The sequence below is a fragment of the Merops nubicus genome, unplaced genomic scaffold (assembly GCF_000691845.1).
Source record: "Merops nubicus isolate BGI_N331 unplaced genomic scaffold, ASM69184v1 scaffold11579, whole genome shotgun sequence".
Classification (NCBI taxonomy): domain Eukaryota; kingdom Metazoa; phylum Chordata; class Aves; order Coraciiformes; family Meropidae; genus Merops; species Merops nubicus.
Window position 1 is genome coordinate 1 of NW_008629065.1, and position 19,084 is coordinate 19,084.

Genomic DNA, 19,084 nt, shown 5'->3' on the forward strand with positions numbered 1-19,084 from the left:
TCTTCCAACCAAAATGATTCTATGAAATCAGTTACAATCAACAGATTTATTTTGGTGTAAAACTGAGCAGAACAAGAGCTCAGCCTCTCATCTGAGGTTACCTGCCTCACTCTCATCACTCTGCCTCCAGCTCTGGGCACTGGGAGATATTGCTGAGGTGAGACAGTCAGAGGGTAGGTGCCAACCTGCTCTGGAGAAGGAAAGGTCTGGCTAAGAGTGAATGCTGCTTACCACAGAGAGTATGTGTGCAGCAAGTTTCTCTGAGATGCCTCCTGGATAGTTTTTGGCAGAAGTGTCCAAGAACTCACTGACAGATGAGGGCCAAGGTGTTGCAGTAATTTCTCCTCGGGGTGACAGTCTCTGCTCTTGCAAGAACCTTGTTCTGGAACCTAGGGTGGAAACAACACTTCTCAGCAAAAATATTCCCAGCACCACTTTGCTTCCAGCAAGCAGAGAGACACTAAGGCAGTGCCTTGCATCCAGCATCAGCTGCCACAGTTCTGCAGTCACAGCAGAGAACTGGGGAAGTTACAGAGCATATAAATGATGCAGTTCCCAAAAGGCTTCTCAACCTTCCAAGTAGTTCACAGATAGAATAAATTTATCTCACCTCACTAGCTTAGGCAAAGGAAAGTTATGAAAAAATGCTTTCAAAATCACCCTTAATGGCCTAGGAAAAGCTGCTTAATCTTGTGAAAGGTTGTGGAGTCTCCTGCTCTGGAGAGATCCCAAACGTGGCTGGTGTGACCCTGGGCACCCTGCTGGGGGTGAGCTGCTGGAGCAGGGGGTGGGATGAGATGATCCCCAGAGGTCCCTTCCAGCCCTATCAAGCTGGGATTGTGTGTGAAATGAATGTTGTTTCTCATGTTGTTATGGATGCTCTGATATGCACCACTGGAACGACCTCTGAGCTAATTACACTCTACCTACTTAGAAGTTTTAACCTTCTCAGAGCTCTTGGAATGTGTTGGAGCCAGGCACCTTTTTTTTCTGTTCTTTATCTCAATTTCTGCAAACAGAAATCCAAAGACTTGCAGCACAGCTGCCTTGCAAGGAATCAAACATGGATGTGAAGCAGAGAGCTGAAGACAACACCTAACTCACTTTTTTCAGAAGGTTTATGCATGTTTATATAGTAAATATGCTCCTTTTTTTTTGTGGTATATTATAAAAAAAGCTTCAAGGCTCATCAGAGGACTTTGAGACTTTTATGTACTGCTGGTTTGTAGCTGCCAGAAGATGTGGTGTTAAGAACAGAGGAGATGAGACTGAGGATTGGTGGGTTCTGTTTCAGGGACAGTGAGCACTAGAGTCAAACCTTCAGAGGGGCAGAGCCTCACTGCCAAAACTTCAGTGGGATTCCTGATGCTCAGCATCACCAACCATCAGCCTTTGGCACAAATGTCCCTCTCCTCATTTGTAGAAGACAAATAGTAGAAAAAAATCCTCCACAGGACTGCTGTGAGATACAATTAGTAGCTGTAAAATACTGAGTTCTGTGAATGAAAGCAGCTATTGCAAGTACAAGGTGTTATCAGCTCTGAAATGTATTCTGCTTCTGCTAGAAAAAGTTTTTAAACAGAATTTATCTATTTTCTTCCCAGGATTTTTACTCTATACAAGAGCAAAAGTTCTTGCACAGCAGTTCATTAAAAAAAAAAAGGAATTAACACCCCATCATAATTCCACACAACCAATCTTCCCCCTGCTCCTATCTCACTAAAAATGTCCATATTAAAGACAACCTTGGGGCAAGTTTCTTTTTGACATAAATTATTTCACACAGTCTGTAGGAGGAGAGGCTCTCTCGAAATAGGGTAGTTAAATTTATTTAAACACCTCTAAATGAAGCTCTAAATGAATTTAATGGCAGATAGTAAATTTAAAAGCTGCTTTATGGAGAGCAGAATTTCCCAAATCTAGTCCTGTTAAGGAAGTTTCTGGCGACGAGTCACTCACTGAAAGAACTCAGCTGCTGAGGGACACAAAGTCCTCTGGAGGAACTTCAGATACATATAGATCTATTCAAAAATACCAGGATTATATACAAATATCTTATTTCTAGTCCTCCCCCTTTTTTCTTCTTTCCTGATAACTTGGTTAGGGTTTGGTGGGTTCTGTTGCCTCTCAGGACAGAAGGTCTCTGGTGTTTTTAAGGCAAATAAGTAACAATATTACAGCAAATCAGGCAAGGAAGTTTTCTCTCTCACTTCAAACCAACGTGGAGGCTCTGGAAATGAAAACATAATTGACATAGTTCAAGATTAAATAAGATTCTTCAGACAGATCCTCACTGGTGCAGCACCGAGACGCCACAATATGTGTGGAAGCTTTTTTCTTGTCCACTGGGAAATCAGGATTTATTAATTCTTTCAGGACACAAAATTACTTGAAATGATGAACTGATGAATTTTACACTACCCTTCGTTAACATTTTGGGATATTTTTCTCCTCTCTTCAGCTACTTTTATTTGCAGCCTTCTGAGGCACAGAGAAGGTTGTGAAGAGTGGCTCTGGGTTCCTTAGGAACTTCATGAACCCTCCTGTTGGGATGGATCTAACCAGGGCAGCCACAAACCATGGAGGCTCTTGGAGTTAGAGGTCACATAAATGAGCAGCTTCTGAGTCCACGTTGCACAACCTCTTAGTTCTGTAATGCCTGTTTCTTATTCCTTTCCCTCCAGGGTTTTAAAGATCATATTCTGCTTTCATCCCAGCTGGTAACCTGCCCTAGCTGGAATAAATTCAAGGGTTACAACTGAGCTCTCACAATATGTCCAACTAATATTAGTTTTGGTGGCTCTGACAAGAGTATCCTCCTTTCTTCCTCCACAGGCAGCCATGAAGCTCTTCTCCCCCATCCTTCCCTCCTTGGGCCAAGCCTAGAGCTGAGTGATGGCTTTGCCCAAGGAATTGATGTGCTGGGTTTTTCTCCTAGGATGGTTTTTGGATGGAAACACTCCAGATGAAACTGCTTCACAATCAGAAGAATGAGAGCCAGGAGCACACTGGAAACGTGTAGGCAGGAAAGGTAAGTTGGGCATGAGCATGTGCTTGGATTAGCTGGAAGGGATCATGAGGCTCAAGCACTAGTCACTGAAGGGCTAAAAGGCTTCTGACAAACACACATTTGGGTTTGCCCCACAGTGGGTAGTCATAAAAGCCCTTGGAGTGAACTTCTAAGTTGCTTTCACTGATCTTACCATCCTGGTTTTCATAAACCTCTTGGACAGTAAGTTCACCATGAGCCAGCAATGGGCCCTCATGGCCCAGAAGGCCAAAGGTCTCCTGGGGTGTATGACGCAGAGTGTGGTCAGCAGCAGACCAAGGCAGGTTCTCCTCCCCCTCTACTCTGCCCTAGTGAGGCCACCTCAGGAGTACTGGGTCCAGTTCTGGGCTCCCCAGGTCAAGAGAGACCAGGAGCTACTGGAGAGAGTCCAGTGGGGGCTGTGAAGCTGCTGAGGGGCTGGAGCATCTCTGTGCCAGGCCAGGCTGAGAGCCCTGGGGCTGCTGAGCTGGAGAAGAGAAGCCTCAGAGGGGATCTGAGCAGTGCTGAGCAAGAGCTAAAGGGCCCCGGGGGGCAAGAGGCTGGGGCCAGACTCTGCTCAGTGGTGCCCCGCCACCGGCCAAGGGGCAACGGGCACCAGCTGGAACCCAGGAGGTGCCCCCTGAGCAGGAGGAGAAACTTCTTTGGGGGGCGGGGGGCCGAGCCTGGAGCAGCTGCCCCGAGAGGCTGGGGAGTCTTCTGCTTTGGAGAGATCCCAAACGTGGCTGGTGTGACCCTGGGCACCCTGCTGGGGGTGAGCTGCTGGAGCAGGGGGGTTGGACCAGATGATCTCCAGAGGTCCCTTCCAGCCCCTACCACTCTGTGATTCTGTGAAAGGCATCTCAGATGTTCTCCATTGGGGCTGCACTCAAGCCAGGAGAAAACTAGGGGGTGGGGGGAGTGTGAGATCCTACAGTTTAAGTCAAATGCATGTTAGTTGAGCAGACAGCTTGAGCACCAGGCTCTGTAACTCATCCTCTGGAGATTCAAGCTACCACTCTGTGATTCTCTGATCCTGTCTCAGTGCCACACCCTTCTCCTGTTGGCCAACACTTTGCCAGGCACAAAGCTCTCAGGCACAGACACATCTCTTGTGTGTGATTCATCTGGAGTCAGTGGGAGATCCTCATCCCAAAAGTACCTTCAGAAGAGTCAGGCAACTCACTTCCTGCTTGTTATTGCCTCAGGGCACAGGGTGACTGAAGTACCTGGAGAAATCTCCATTAAAGATCCAGATCTCAGGGAGGAGTCAGCCCAGGAGACCCACTACAGAGTTGAGTTTTCAGAGATGAGCAGTCTCAGGGGTTGCATCACTCACAGATTTCAGTTCTTGGAACAACCAAGTAGGAACACTCTAACAGAACCAGTCCAGACACTGTACCTGCTCCTGCTCTGCTGGTCACATCCTGGATGCCCTCAGCAGCCTGAGGTGGCTCCAAACCCAGGTATGCCTTTATGAGGAAGCTCAGCTCTGTGAAGGCCTCATCCAGTTCATCTGCAGAAAGGGATATGCATTTCATGGTGGAGAGGAAGGACACTTAGTGAACCAAAACCCAAGCTTTCTTGAGTACCAAGTCACAAATCACAGCAGTTTGACACAGAAATGCTTCCTTAACTCATCCAGCTCATCTCTTTGGGGGAGAAAAATCTTCACCTGCATAAACAGCACACTCAAGAAAACAACCTGAATTTCATCTCTGTTCCTGCACTCACCTGCATATTCTCCTCCTGCAGTTTGGTTGACTGTGGTTTATTTCTTTAATGCTGTAGTGAAATGGCCAGCAGCATATGGACAATAATTATAAATACAGCATTTCATAGCAGAATGATCCATTTCACCATCACTGTGGTGAGCCACAAAACTAACAGACACAAACTGGAACCCAGAAGGTTCCTTCTGAAGAGGAAGAGAAACTTTGGTGGGAGGGTGGCCTGGAGCAGCTGCCCAGAGAGGCTGTGGAGTCTCCTGCTCTGGAGAGATCCCAAACCCAACTGGCTGTGACCCTGGGCACCCTGCTGGAGCTGGACCAGATGATCTCCAGAGGTCCAACCCCACCATGCTGGGATTTCTGGAATTACCTCCACAAAATGGTAGAGACAGAACAAACTAGAAGAGGAATCTTCTCTGCCACTCACTATCTTCAATTCCTAAATATCAAGAAGCAGACATTTGTTTCAATAAAATTACCACCCTCACATTCCTTGCTTCAGGCTGAGGGGCTTGAGCAAGTGACCAAGGAGAAAAGTCCTACAAGGAAAAGCTTTGCAGGACCTTTAGAGGGAGATGTTGCCAGACTGCACATCAGCTGTGACCTCAACACTTGAAAAAACCCTCCCCTGCCCAGAGATAAGAAGGTCTGTTAGATCTAGAGCACTTCTGACCCACCCCAGAAATCAACAGCTAGCATGGATCAGTTTCATGTTCTTCCCCAAGTGTTCTGCTGAGTTCAGTAGTTGGGTTTCACTTCCTAGTTGAGCTTAAAGCACAACTTGGACACAGGAGAGAGATTCAGCCCTAGCAGATCTCCAGAGCTTTTAGATTCTTTAGAATCTTTTTAGATTCTTTTAGATTCTTTAGAATCTTTTTAGATTCTTTCAGATTTTAGGGAGATGTTGGGATGAAGGTTGGATGTGATGATCCTAGAGGTCCTTTCCAACCATAGTGATTCTGTGATTCCTGGGACAAGGATTAAGTAGTAAAATCAGACATTTTTCACAAGAACCATCAGCCATGGGAATAACCTCCCCAGGGAAGTGGTGGATTCCCCAACACTGGACACTTTGAAGGTTCAGCTGGGCCACCTTGTCTAGAGCAGGCTTTTGCCAAGGAAGGTTGGACCAGATGATCATTGAGGTCCCTTCCAACCTGTCATTCTATGATCCTATGAATTAAGGGAATTAGAAACTGTGAATTAAACTGTTATGTTGAGCATTAAACCATTTGTCATCCTTAGTTCCCCATTTACCAGTGGCTTTGTTTGCCTGGTGCTTTCAGTCCATCTCTTGGTGGACCATTAGAGGTCAGCTTTATGGCATGAAAGAGGTGAACTCACCTGTGTTGACGACTGCATCAAAGTATCCTGGGAGCTCCTGACTCATGTGGACATACATGTCCACTCTGGAGACTGCTTCTTCAATCTCTGGCCTGCTGACAAATCCTGTCCTCCTCAGATGTCCCTCATAGTTTTCTTTGTTCATGGGTACCAAGAGGATATATCTGGGTTTAAAGGAGGTTTTTTTCAAGCTACGAACACCCTTGAAAAATAAGGAGAGAAATGGAATGTTTTGTGGCTGAAACTCAATGTCTGTTGGACTTCTTTTAGGACAATTCCATATCTATCACAAAATCCAGGGCTGGAGACTTGTATCCAATCTACAGCTCTCCACATCTAGCATCCAGCTTCACAGAAGAGACAAGTTCAAGGTGAAGTGCCCTAAAGCTGCACATGGAGAGTGTTATAACAGCATAACTTTATTCTAAACACACTTTTGAAAGAATCCTTCCATTCCAGTTCCACAGGGATTTCAAACACCACATTTCTCATGCCCACCAGTTCAGGGCTTTTCCTTCTCTTCCATCCTTTCTATCCCAGGAGGACCTAGTCACTTGAAATGTGTGGCTCACACTATTCTACTGACACACAGGACAACTTACCTGCAGCAGCACCTTGGCCCTTAGCTTCCCACCATGCAAAACCTGACAGTTTTCTCCTCAGCTGGTGGATTTTTCCTCAGTGAAACTGTGCCAAGCCATTGAGATAGAGGCCTGATTCTTTTCCTGGAGCACCTTGCAATCACAGAATTGTTCTGGTTGGAAGAGACCTTCAAGATCATCAAGACCAAGGTAATGCTGGATGTTGCTTTGAACTTCTCTTGGCTTGGCTGAAATGTTGTTTTACTTGGTTCAGCTGTGGCAGTTTCTCTTGTTGACTGGGTGTCTACAGCTAATTGTTTGATCTTTGTGAGGTGCAGCCACAGGTTTATGATAGGTTGTCCCAGGTAGAATGAGATGTTTATGACTCAATAACACAGTGTAGATAAATACAGGTCTGGCATGATAGCAAAGACCTTGAGAAGCTGAAACACAATGGAGAGGACTACAGGGAGGGGATGATAAGAGATGGGCATAATCTTGACACTAGACACAAGTATAAACACCTCAGCAATGGTCAGTTAGAAAATGGAGGCCTGGAGCTGGAGAAAGGTGGTTTTAGAGGCAGCAAGAAGAAATGGTATTGAACACAGATGAAGGGCACAACATGGAATGAATTTTTCTCTCAGCATTGCTGTGGCCAGCAGGAGCAGGGCAGGGATTGTCCAGCTGGATTCAGCACTGAGGAGACCACACCTTGAATCCTGGGCTCAGTTTTGAGCCCCTCACTCCAAGGAGGACCTTGAGTTCCTGCAGTGTGTCCAAAGGGTAACAAAGCTGCCTTGTCCTCTCTCTGTCCTGCTCTGGATTCACTCAAAACCCACCTGGATGTGATCCTGGGCACCCTGCTGTGGGTGACCCTGCTTTAGAAGGGGGGGTTGGATGAGATGATCTCCAGTAGGCCTCTCCCAACCCCACCATTCTGTGACTCTGGAAGTCACTACACCCCTGGTTGGAACTTGATGGTCACACTGCAAACGTGCTGACTCCAGCAGAAGTGTGTGTCAGAGCCACAGCAGCTTCACTGCCTGCAGCTGCAGACTCAGCAAGATGGAACTTTTAAAAATGTGTGTCAGTCTCCTTTAGCAGTGGAAGATAAACTCCAGATGAAAGGGGATGAACAGCTCTAAATTTTCAGCCTCGGCCCACGGACCGTAATTAAAATTTCTTTTAATAGTGCTAAATCACTTTTCTTAGGAGCCTCACAGAAGATAATGGGCTTGGATAACTTCTATTCAGGTTCATAACTCACTGTTATTGTTTCTCATCTGCTAGCAGAGCCCACAGTGAGAGCAGACCACACAGAATTACTGTGTGATCTTGGAACCTCAGTGACCAAGGAGCTCCTCAGCTGTCTGTCCAGGAGCTTGGGCACCACCCAGTAAAAGTTCTGGTCAATGCTGGTGTTGCTGGGTTAACCTCCTTCTGAATAAACAGAACTTCATGGAACATTGTTCCTCCTAAATTATTTGATAGCCCATCTCCTCTGTGAAGAGCTGACAGCTTTACAAGGCACCTCATTCCAGCATAATTAATCTTCTCTGATTTTTTTTCAGATTTATTTGGGCCAAAGGGGACTAAAATTCCTCAGGAACATGAAGGTTCTGAACTGAAAACTAGTTTTTCAATCATCAGTTCCACACACAAAATAGTCACCCTAAAATGAATTGAATTTAGTATCATTTTTTTGCTCATCTCCTCAGTCATTCTCCTAACTCTGGATGCCCAGCTTCAGACCCTATGTTAGCACTGCAGTTCCCTACATGTCTTTTTTATCTCTGTGAGTTTTTTCCCCCATCTCTCATGAGTGTAGGAGTGTTAGTTAACCTGTAGTCACCCCCAAGAGGCAGGGCTGAGCTCTGTGAGCACAGGGAACCCAGCAACACTCAGGATCACATTCCAGGCCCTCTGTAGACTCTCTCATTTTGGAAGCTCATAGAGATGGAGCTTATTTTGTAGAAAGAATATGGAAGGAACTGTAGCAAGCCTTTTCTTTTTGCCACCTCAACCCCTAGCTAAAATCTTGATCTAAAATAATAAGTACATAATTAGAAAACTAGCTAATATGTCATTTTTGGGATTCCAAGAGATAGGGCCTCACACTTTGTTTGTGACCTTGTTTCCCAACACAGCATGACTTCTGAGACACTGCCCTCTGTGCATGTGCACCTGATAAACCTCAGAGAGGCTCAAGGGATCCCTCAGAGAGATTAGACCTTGTAATAGTCCTGCCCAAAATATTGCCTCAGGCCTGCAGGCATCCTCCAACTGCCTCACCAGCAGAGGAGAAGCATGGCATTCCTACAGGGGTGATCAGGAGGTGTGCAGTGGTGGAAAAGGCCCTGGGGGGTTGGGGGACAGGCAGCTGGAGAGGAGGCAGCGTGTGCCCAGGGGGCCAAGAAGGCCACTGTCATCCTGGCTTGGGCCAGCACTGGTGTGGCCAGCAGGAGTAGGGCAGGGATCGTCCCCCTGGGCTGGGCACTGGGGAGGCTGCCCCTCCAATCCTGGGGGCCGGTTTGGGCCCCTCCCTCCCAGAAGGCCCTTGAGGGGCTGGAGCGTGGCCAGAGAAGGGCAACGGAGCTGCTGGGGAAGGGTCTAGAGCCCAAGTGTGGGGAGGAGCAGCTGAGGGAGCTGGGGGTGCTGAGCCTGGAGCAAAGGAGGCTCAGGGGAGACCTTCTGGCTCTGCACAGCTCCTGACAGGAGCCTGGAGCCAGGGGGGGGTCGGGCTCTGCTCCCAAGGTACAGGCCAAGAGGAAAGGGCCTCAAGTTGCCCCAGGGGAGGTTTCAGTTGCCCCTGAGGAACAATTTCTTCTCTGAAAGGTTTGTCAAGGCTGTGGAGACGTGGTGCTGAGGGACATGGTTTAGTCATGGACTTGGCATCACCAGGTTAATGGTTGGACTTGAAGATCTTGTCTCTTCCAACCAGAACAATTCTATGATTCTATGACTGCAGACCAGTTCCTCTGTAAGCTGCAGGTGGGTGGAAAGCACATGGTTGAAAAGCTGAGGACAATGTCATGGCAAGTCCTAGTGATGTGGTGGCAAGATGAGGCTGCTGAAGACTGAAAAAATAAACCAGGAAATTTGAAGAACCCATCAGAAGGACCCATGTGACTCAATGTGGGTGTCTGTAAAGGGAGTGCTGTTGCTTCACATCTAGAGAGTGGAGAGATGCTTGAGCTGTAAGGAATCCTTACCTCAACTTCTAAGTGAACACAGGCTGCAAGACCCTCTCTGGCAATTGATTCTACAATGTCTCTCCCAAGTCCATAGTAGTAGCCACTGTATTGATAGGTTGCTATAAACTTGCCCTGAAATCCAAAACAGCAAATATGACCCAGGAAATATTTTCATGGAATCACAGAATGGTTCAGTTTGGAAGGGACCTTGAAGATCATCCAGTTCCACCCCCTCTGCCATGGGCAGGGACACCCCCCACTAGAGCAGGTTGCTCAGAGCACAATCCAACATGGTCTGGAAAACCTCCAGTGATGGAACATCCACAGCTCCCCTGGGCAACCTGGGCCAGGGTCTCACCACCCTCACAGTGAAAAACTTCTTAATTTCTAATCTTATTCTCCCCTCTTCCAGTTTTCAACCATTGCCCCTTGTCCTATCACTACAAGCCCTTGTAAAAAGTCCCTCCTCATCTTTCTCATAGTCCTGAAAGGCCCCAAGAAGGTCTCCCTGGATCCTTTTCTTCTCCAGGCTGACCAAGCCCAACTCTCTCAGCCTGGCCTCCCCTCATATTCATGGCCTTCCTCTGGACCTGCTCCAATGAGTCCATGCCCAATTTTAAGGGAAACAACTTCCCTAAAGGAGCAGAACCACTCTGGACTCCCTGTCTCTCTCTCCCTAGATAGTTTCTCCTTACCTAAATCATCATCATAAGGACAAAGGGAGTAGAGGATTTGGAGAGAAGAGCCCAAAGCCCAAAGCAAAGCAGGATAGAGGCTTCTCCATTGGTCATGGATGATAAAACACCAGGGTCTTGAGAACAAGCTGCTGACAGGTTGCAGCTTTCCTTGGTTATTCATTCACACCATAAACAAAGCAAGATCTAAAGCAAGGACCATCCTTCTTGTGACACTGCAGCAAACCATATGGCTGTGCCTCAGAAAACAGAAGATGCCAAAGAAAAAGGAGCAGGGAAACAAATCTCTAAGAGGAATGTTTAACTGGCCAAGAAATTTCAAAGTCAAACCCTGACAAGTGAATTTTTGCTTCCCAGTAGGACATCTAGAGAGATGTAAGCAGATTATAGGCATTTAAAATTCAACTGCTTGATCACTGAGAGTTATCAGTAAGGACCAGATCAGTTGCTTCAGACTGTGTTGGCTCCTCTGTTTGTGTAGGAATAAGGAGCTCTGTGGTGGGTTCCCAAGCCAAAGCTTTCTTGCAGGCACCAAAGGGCATCAGAAAGAGTGGCTGGAGGCACAAGTGCCTTCAGAGAGAAGCACGATGCCTTGAGGGTGAATTTGATAAACTTTAAAAGACTGAAATCCCTGCTGGAAGAGTTTGAAAAAAGGTGAAAATAAAACCAAAAAGAGGCAGCTGTTTCAAGAGTTTTTCTTTCCTGCACAAGCCCTAGATATTTATATAGGATGATCAGAGAGCTGGAACCCTTCTGCTGGGAGGTCAGGCTGGGAGAGTTGGGCCTGGAGAAGGCTCCAAAAAGACCTTCTGGTGGCCTTTCAGGACTTCAAGGGGGCTGTCAGAAAGCTGGGGACAGACTTTGGAGCAGGGCCTGTTGGACACAATGGGTGTGATGGTTTGAAACTCAAAGATTTACTAGATCTAAGGAAGAACTTTTTGACACTGTCCCTTCCAACCCAAACCATTCTTTGATTCTCCAATTCTGTGATATGGAAATAAGTTTATTTCTACAGTATACTCCTGTTTAAAGATTCCTCCTGCCCATTAGGCCCATTTCCTGGTTTCTGTACATTCATAGAGAAGACAAGACAGCATAAATGCACAACAAATTTGTGGTTTCTGGCTAATGAACTTAAGCCACTGTTATAACTGAGTGAATAAGCATGTGCACATAGACATAAACTTAATATATAGGGAAAAAAAACCCTAAAAAATTAGACCTGGACAAAAAAAAGTTGAGTTCACTCTGTGTGTAGGAAATAGGCCTAGTGGGATACTAGTCAGGTACTTACTGTGTTCACCATCTTGTCAAAGGCTTCTTGAGAAATGAAATAATAATCAAGTCTGTTTTCTTCACCAAAGTAAGCTGCCCTGGTAGTGTGACAGGGACTGGAAGATAAATGGGATAATAAAGCAATAACCTGTTTTCAATCACAGCAGCAGCTACAGAATAGGAAGGGGGGTGGAAAAGGGAGAATTCTACAAATCATTTTAGTTTTAAAAAGTGAAGAAATAGGAGTAAAATAAAGAGGTGCAAATCATACTGCTAATGCTGCATATTTGACAGATTAAACCATAAATACAAAAGAAAAAGTTTAAATGTAACATTAGATTTTGGCTATAAATCCCCCCCCAGCCCAGGCTGGCCTGAACTGGAGCTGTCACAGCACCCTGGAACAGAGAAATGATGAAACCATTTTTTTTTCCCAGTTCTGGCAGCTCTTGGATGATTGAAAGGAGAATCCTAAATATGGAAAAGAAAACGAGGAGCTGGGATGAACTGTGAGGTTAAAGAAAGAGATAGAAAGACCAATCTTTAAACAGACCCCTAGTAGTAAAGGGAGAAATAATCCTCAAACTAGGGAGATAAGTGGGGTACAAGGCAGGGAAAGTAATTGCCTGCCACTACATAAGGAGAAAAGGATAAACCTCAGATATGTGAAGGGTGAAACACTAAAAAAACCCTCAAATAAACCCAAAAAACCCCAGCTAAGTCAATGCATGCAGTAATTTTAGATGAAAGCATGGTGTGGCTCATGCTCTAGCTTAGGAAATGATGTTTTGCTACTTGTTTCAGGTTGGATTTTAGCTTTTACATTGTAGGATAACAGGAACAAAAGTGGAAGGTGGGGCTTTGGCATTGACTCACACCAACAGCATTTTAACTCTTGGATTTTTGCTGAATTGTTCTGGAAAACACCAAAATCATGTCTAAAAAAATATACCCCCTAGCAGGCCATTTCTGTGCATTTATTCCCAGCAGCTGAGTTATAAACCATGAAGTGCTTTAGTCTCTAATGCAGAGCTGGACAGATCTTCATGAACATCACATTAGAAGGTGTTAATTGAAGGTTGGACTTGATGATCCTAGAGATCCTTTCCAAGACTAGTGATTATTCTATTCTATTCTATTCTATTCTATTCTATTCTATTCTATTCTATTCTGTTCTATTCTATATTCTCTTCTCTTCTCTTCTCTTCTCTTCTCTTCTCTTCTATATTCTCTTCTCTTTCTCTTCTCTTCTATATTCTCTTCTCTTCTATATTCTCTTCTATATTCTCTTCTCTTTCTCTTCTCTTCTATATTCTCTTCTCTTCTCTTCTCTTCTCTTCTCTTCTCTTCTCTTCTCTTCTATATTCTCTTCTCTTCTCTTCTATATTCTCTTCTCTTTCTCTTCTCTTTCTCTTCTCTTCTATATTCTCTTCTCTTCTCTTCTCTTCTCTTCTCTTTCTCTTCTCTTTCTCTTCTATATTCTCTTTCTCTTTCTCTTTCTCTTCTCTTCTCTTCTCTTCTCTTCTCTTCTCTTCTCTTCTCTTCTCTTCTCTTCTCTTCTCCTCCTCTTCTCTTCTCAGCAAGCTGTGGCAGATGAGAACTGTGCTCCACGTGGCTGCTGTAAAACTACACTTCAAAGACCTGCTTTTCTTTAAGACACTAGGAACCCATCCAGCTTTAAAGGTCACTCCTGAGCACCAGCCAGATGGTTTGAGGGTCCAATTGCACTTTGTTTTTTGCAACACTTCGAAACGTGACAACCCTTTTGAATGGCAAGGCCATGTTTACATTCAGGCTGCCAGGGTAGCTTGCCATGAAATACATTTTTAATGAGTGGAATGTTTGAAATTTAAAAGTGTAAGCCATAAAATTGCTTAAATCTCCACTGAATAATTAAAAGACAACTTTGCTTTATGGTTGCAATTTTCTGCTCTGTTAAGATTCTGTCTCTCTCACTTCTTTTTTTTTCCTGCTCGTGCATAAAACTTTTAAGGAAATAAAATCCACAATATAAAACCAATGTTCTTAAAAAGACACACAGCACTTGGGGAATTTCAATTGGCATTCAATTAGCTTGTAATTTCCCATCTAGTCTTTCAAAACACAGTAGCTGCTTTAAAGGAAGGCCAAAAGTGGTTTTTCCAGTCACATAACCTCCACAGAACTCTTCTTATGTGTCCTCTCAGCCTCCCAGTTCCATGGTCTCACCCAGCCAGTGGCTCTCAGTGGAGCACAGAGCAGAGAGCATTATATGGAGGCTCCTCCACCTTGGTGTATCATGTTTGAGAAGAAGGCTACTACTAGACATCCCATCAACACACAGAGCATGCTCCTGGGAAGCCAAGAGCTCCAAGGAACTGTTCTCACATCTGCATGTGGTAATGGTCCCTTTCTGGCCAGGCTGGACCCATGGGCTGATGTTCAACCAGGCCAAGGGCCGGGTCCTGCCCTGGGGTCACCACACCCCCCTGCAGCTCCAGGCTGGGGCAGAGGGGCTGGAAAGTGCCCCAGGGAAAGGCCCTGGGGGGTTGGGGGACAGGCAGCTGGAGAGGAGGCAGCGTGTGCCCAGGGGGCCAAGAAGGCCACCAGCATCCTGGCTTGGGCCAGCACTGGTGTGGCCAGCAGGAGCAGGGCAGGGATCGTCCCCCTGGGCTGGGCACTGGGGAGGCTGCCCCTCCAATCCTGGGGGCAGGTTTGGGCCCCTCCCTCCCAGAAGGCCCAGACAGGACAAGAGGAAAGGGCCTCAAGTTGCCCCAGGGGAGGTTGAGGTTGGATTTTGGGAACAATTTCTTGCCCTGGAGGGCTGTGGAGGCCTGTGCCAGGCTGCCCAGGGCAGTGGTGGAGTCCCCACCCCTGGAGGGGTTTCCAAGCCGTGGAGATGTGGGGTGAGGGACACGGGGCAGTGGGGACCTGGCAGTGCTGGGGAAGGGCTGGACTCCATGATCTTAGAGGTCTATTCTAACTGAAATAATTCTGTGACCAAAGTCTGATTAAATATGAATGGATAATTTCATGTAATAAAAGATCTGAGAAAACAGAGGAGAGAGAATGCTGCAGGGATACAGAGCAGTGCTGGACAGCATCTGCTGTAGGAGCTGTGAAGTTCAGGTACCATGAAGCCTGGAGTGGGTGGACAAGAGGAGCAGCTTGCAGCACCTAATTTCTGGGAGCAGAGAGTGGTGATCTCACTCAGCCAGACTTCCCATCCACTGTGTGCTGCAACCCAGAAAGGCTGCATCTCCCTTGGATAGAGAGAGAGTTTCTCTCTACTAAGCACACAGGGAGCCCAAGGCAGCAAGGATCCTAATTCAGACCTTTCAGAGAGGGAGAATTAGTCCTCTCAGCAGGTGGTGAAGCCTGAAAGGTGCCATTTGCTTTGATAACACTACTCACAGGATAATAAACTGGTCCAGCAACTGCACTGGGTTCCTTTCTGAGCTCCTGGCTCAGAATCTCACACAGGCTGAGGTGTTTACAGGCAGCTACCTCACAGAAATGAAGAGAAACACGTATCTAGCTGAACAGATGCTGAGGTTGAGGGGCATTAGTGAGCAGGAGTAGAACAGATCGATGAAAGAAGCACTAACTGACACATTTCTGATTGTTTGTTTGCTCTTCACCTTTGAAAAGAACAGGGTAATTTAAACAGCTTTTCTTTTAAGGAAGTATTTGATGACTTCAGGCAATCAAGCCCCGGGGAAGAGATAAAATGCATAGTAAGGAACATTTATTGGTTGTCATTAGCTTTTAACTTCTTTAATAAAAAAACCACAATAAAAACCAAACCAGCAGCAATTCTAGCCTGGATCATTTGAGTTTTTTTTTAAACTTATGGAGGAAACTCACCCATATCTGAAGAAATTGTTGAACTGTCTGCAGATCTTATGAGTGAGCTCTCTCTTCCCACAGGCTACAGGGCCAACCAACACCAGCATGGGGTAGGGAGTGTCAAGACCAGGTAAAGTGCTGCAAGAAAAGCAAACCAAGAGTCATTACCTACAAAACAAAGCCTTGAGCAACTTTCTATGCAGCTTCTGCAGAGATTTTATCATCATTGCAACTCCTCTCCTCTGTCTGTCACACTGCTCACGTTGTTCCCAGCACACACAGGAGTTGGGGGAAGTGTGTGCTCAGCTTGATCCACTCTAAACATAAAAATAGCACAAAACTGCATTAAAAACCCCTGGGTCTCTTTTGCAAGAGGAATAATGTGATGTCTAGGATAATCTTTTTGGATTTATAGCCTTTTCTGAAGCTCCCTCTTGCAGTTACGCTGTCGCTGGGATTTGGTTAAGAGTTTCCCAAAGCTATTGCAGAGATGGTGATAATTTAATGAGCAGGATCAGAAGATGAGCATGAACCTGCACATAATCTTGCTGGCTTCTCATGGCCTTGCCAGATGAAGGTGGAAATTGCAAAGAACTCTTCAATTCAAGACAATGAAAAGCACCGAGATCCTTAAAGTCCACGGAACACAAATAACCCCCCCCAAAAAAAAGAGCCCAAAAATACAAAGTCCTCCATTTTCTCCACGCTGAGAGGATTAGATCCTAAAATTTCCACTTCCAGCTGTAAATACCAGACTAAAAAGCATTTCTGCCCTTTGGAGGGTCCAGCAATTTATTGAGACAGCTATAAATGGAATGCAACCGTGGACTCCCCCATTTAAATCTCAGCTAGGTCTGAAGATTTTGCCACAGGATAAGATGTCAGAAATAGTTGAGATCATTTCAAAGCCAGTTATTTTTAACTAATAAATAGCTTTACATTTAATTTTGAAAGTGGAAGAAAACTACCTATTGTGCATTTAGCTTCCATTTTCTGTGATTTCAGGCAGGTGAACACAAGTACCAGAAAACACTCAACTTCTTTTACCTTTTCCCTAACAACTAGCTCTGTAAAAAGTGATGATAACCACCCAGCACAAGCAAGGAGGAAAAAAGATTGCTAAGTAATTGCTTTACTCCTATTTTAAGTTCAGCAAACCAGCTCCATTATCCATTATAGACTATATTTATAGAATGGGGCTAGATGTTTCAGAAGCACTAAGGTAATAATGCAATTCCATCTTGTAATTCTCCTGTGGAGTGCTATCTTCACAAAAGAAATAACAGATACACCTAATAAATTAAGAGAGTGGCTCGTGTCTGTACATAGGTGCTGTTCTAAACTGTGAAATGAAGACCAGCTCTGGGTTCAGTGTTCCACCCACTAGACTATTTTAAAGCAAGACAGCAGCAGAACCCTTGGGAGACCAAAGGGATTTTTACTCACTGTGCAGAGTGGTGACACCTACAACACATAGAGAAAAGTCATAGAATCATAGAATTGGCTGGAAGAGACCTTTGAGATGACCAAATCCAACTGTTCCCCCAGCACTGCCCTCACTGACCCCTGTCCCTCAGCACCACATCTCCATGGCTTGAAAACCCCTCCAGGGCAACCCCCTCCCCTGGGGCAACTTGAGGCCCTGCCCTCTTGTCCTGTTTGTCCCTTGGGAGCAGAGCCCGACCCCCCCCTGGCTCCAGGCTCCTGTCAGGAGCTGTGCAGAGCCAGAAGGTCTCCCCTGAGCCTCCTTTGCTCCAGGCTCAGCACCCCCAGCTCCCTCAGCTGCTCCTCCCCACACTTGGGCTCTAGACCCTTCCCCAGCAGCTCCGTTGCCCTTCTCTGGCCACGCTCCAGCCCCTCAAGGGCCTTCTGGGAGGGAGGGGCCCAAACCTGCCCCCAGGATTGGAGGGGCAGCCTCCCCAGTGCCCAGCCCAGGGGGACGATCCCTGCCCTGCTCCTGCTGGCCACACCAGTGCTGGCCCAAGCCACTGGTTAAGGTTAGACAGCATTAACACAAGAAGCTGATTTACACAATACACTAAAAACACAGTTTAAAATTCCTCATCTGGACCTGTTGGGTGGTGACATTCTGCTCGATTCCCAGGAGGGTTTATTGACACTGGTGGATACTCCAAATCCACTACCATCAATAACCATTTGGAAGGTGGGAATTCCATCAAATATGCTTGGTGACTAGAGATTCAAAATTTATCAGGACGTAGCAGAAAGGTTCTTACTCCTGCTCAAGGTCACACTCCCTGTGAAGAATGATGTCCAGGCAGGGCTGTGATGACAGAACCCTTCTCCTCAACAGAGTTTGACACATTCCTTCTCCAGGCACACGACCTGTTCTACTCTTGCAAGCTGCAGAATTCCTCCATCACCTTTTCTTCCCCAAGGAAGTGTTGCCTCCAGTAACGATACAAGATCCCATTGCTTGATGTGAGCATTCCTGGAATCCAAATTCTTTACAATAAATGACAGCTGTTCAAATTCCTCCCATCCTCTGATTCCTTGGCTTTATTATTTCAGCAGAAGAACATGGAGGACACGTCCACAACACCATCAACCTACAGCTTCTCAAAAGATAAATAAGAAGCTTTGGGTTTCCTACAAGTTGTAAACAGCACCTTGTGAAGAGTTCTAGGCTCATTCCACGTGCCTCTTTCAACTTTCTTTGTCTTCCTTGAGTAGAGTAGCACACTGCTGTGCAGGATTAATAGATTTCAGGGCCTGGAGGGACTACTGTGATCATCTAAGTCAGACTCCCCTCATCACATCAGCTCTGGGATTTCCCTGACTTCCTTCTTGTTTCCAGCCTGAGATCTGGGGTTCCGTTAGAGCATCTTTTAATTAAAACCATTCCAGCTGTGGGGAGCTCTTGCTGAATCGTTCCAGTGGTTAATTACTGTCTTTGTTAAAAATAATCATGCTCTATTTCTTCTCTGAATGAATCTATCCTCAATGGCCAGACACCTCATGGTGTTCCTGCCCAGCAGAGTGAAGAGCTCTCTGCCACTAGTCTTCTGCTCCCCCTGCAGCAGTTGTAACCAGGACCAAGCTGCCTTTTTAAATGTCACTTGTATTTCTAGGAGGGGAAAAAAAACCCATCAGATAGTTCAGTGGTGTGTTACTAGGTAATTAAAGTCAGAATCACCAAGCACACAGGGAGAGGGAATGGCTTGAGAAACTTAATGCTGACGTTTTCAAGATGCAGAATATGCAAGAATGTGACTTTTGGCTTTGTTCTTAGGGTCATTTTTAATAGAGAGAGTAAAGAATCATGGAACCCCAGCATGGTGGGGCTGGAGGGGACCTCTGGGGATCATCTCATCCCACCCCCTGCTCCAGCAGCTCACCCCCAGCAGGGTGCCCAGGGTCACACCAGCCACGTTTGGGATCTCTCCAG

General features: G+C 46.0%; 1 protein-coding gene across 1 annotated transcript in view; it reads right to left on the reverse strand.

Moving 5' to 3' along the window:
- Positions 1-231: 231 nt before the first annotated feature.
- LRGUK (leucine-rich repeats and guanylate kinase domain containing) overlaps positions 232-19,084 on the reverse strand; it is a gene marked incomplete at both ends in the record, with an annotated part of 36,844 nt that continues 17,991 nt past the window's right edge. The window contains 6 exons of the mRNA XM_008946870.1: positions 232-389; positions 4,428-4,541; positions 6,100-6,301; positions 9,896-10,009; positions 11,867-11,963; positions 15,694-15,813. Coding sequence (XP_008945118.1) covers positions 232-389; positions 4,428-4,541; positions 6,100-6,301; positions 9,896-10,009; positions 11,867-11,963; positions 15,694-15,813 — 805 coding nt within the window. The remainder of the gene's footprint in view (positions 390-4,427; positions 4,542-6,099; positions 6,302-9,895; positions 10,010-11,866; positions 11,964-15,693; positions 15,814-19,084) is intronic.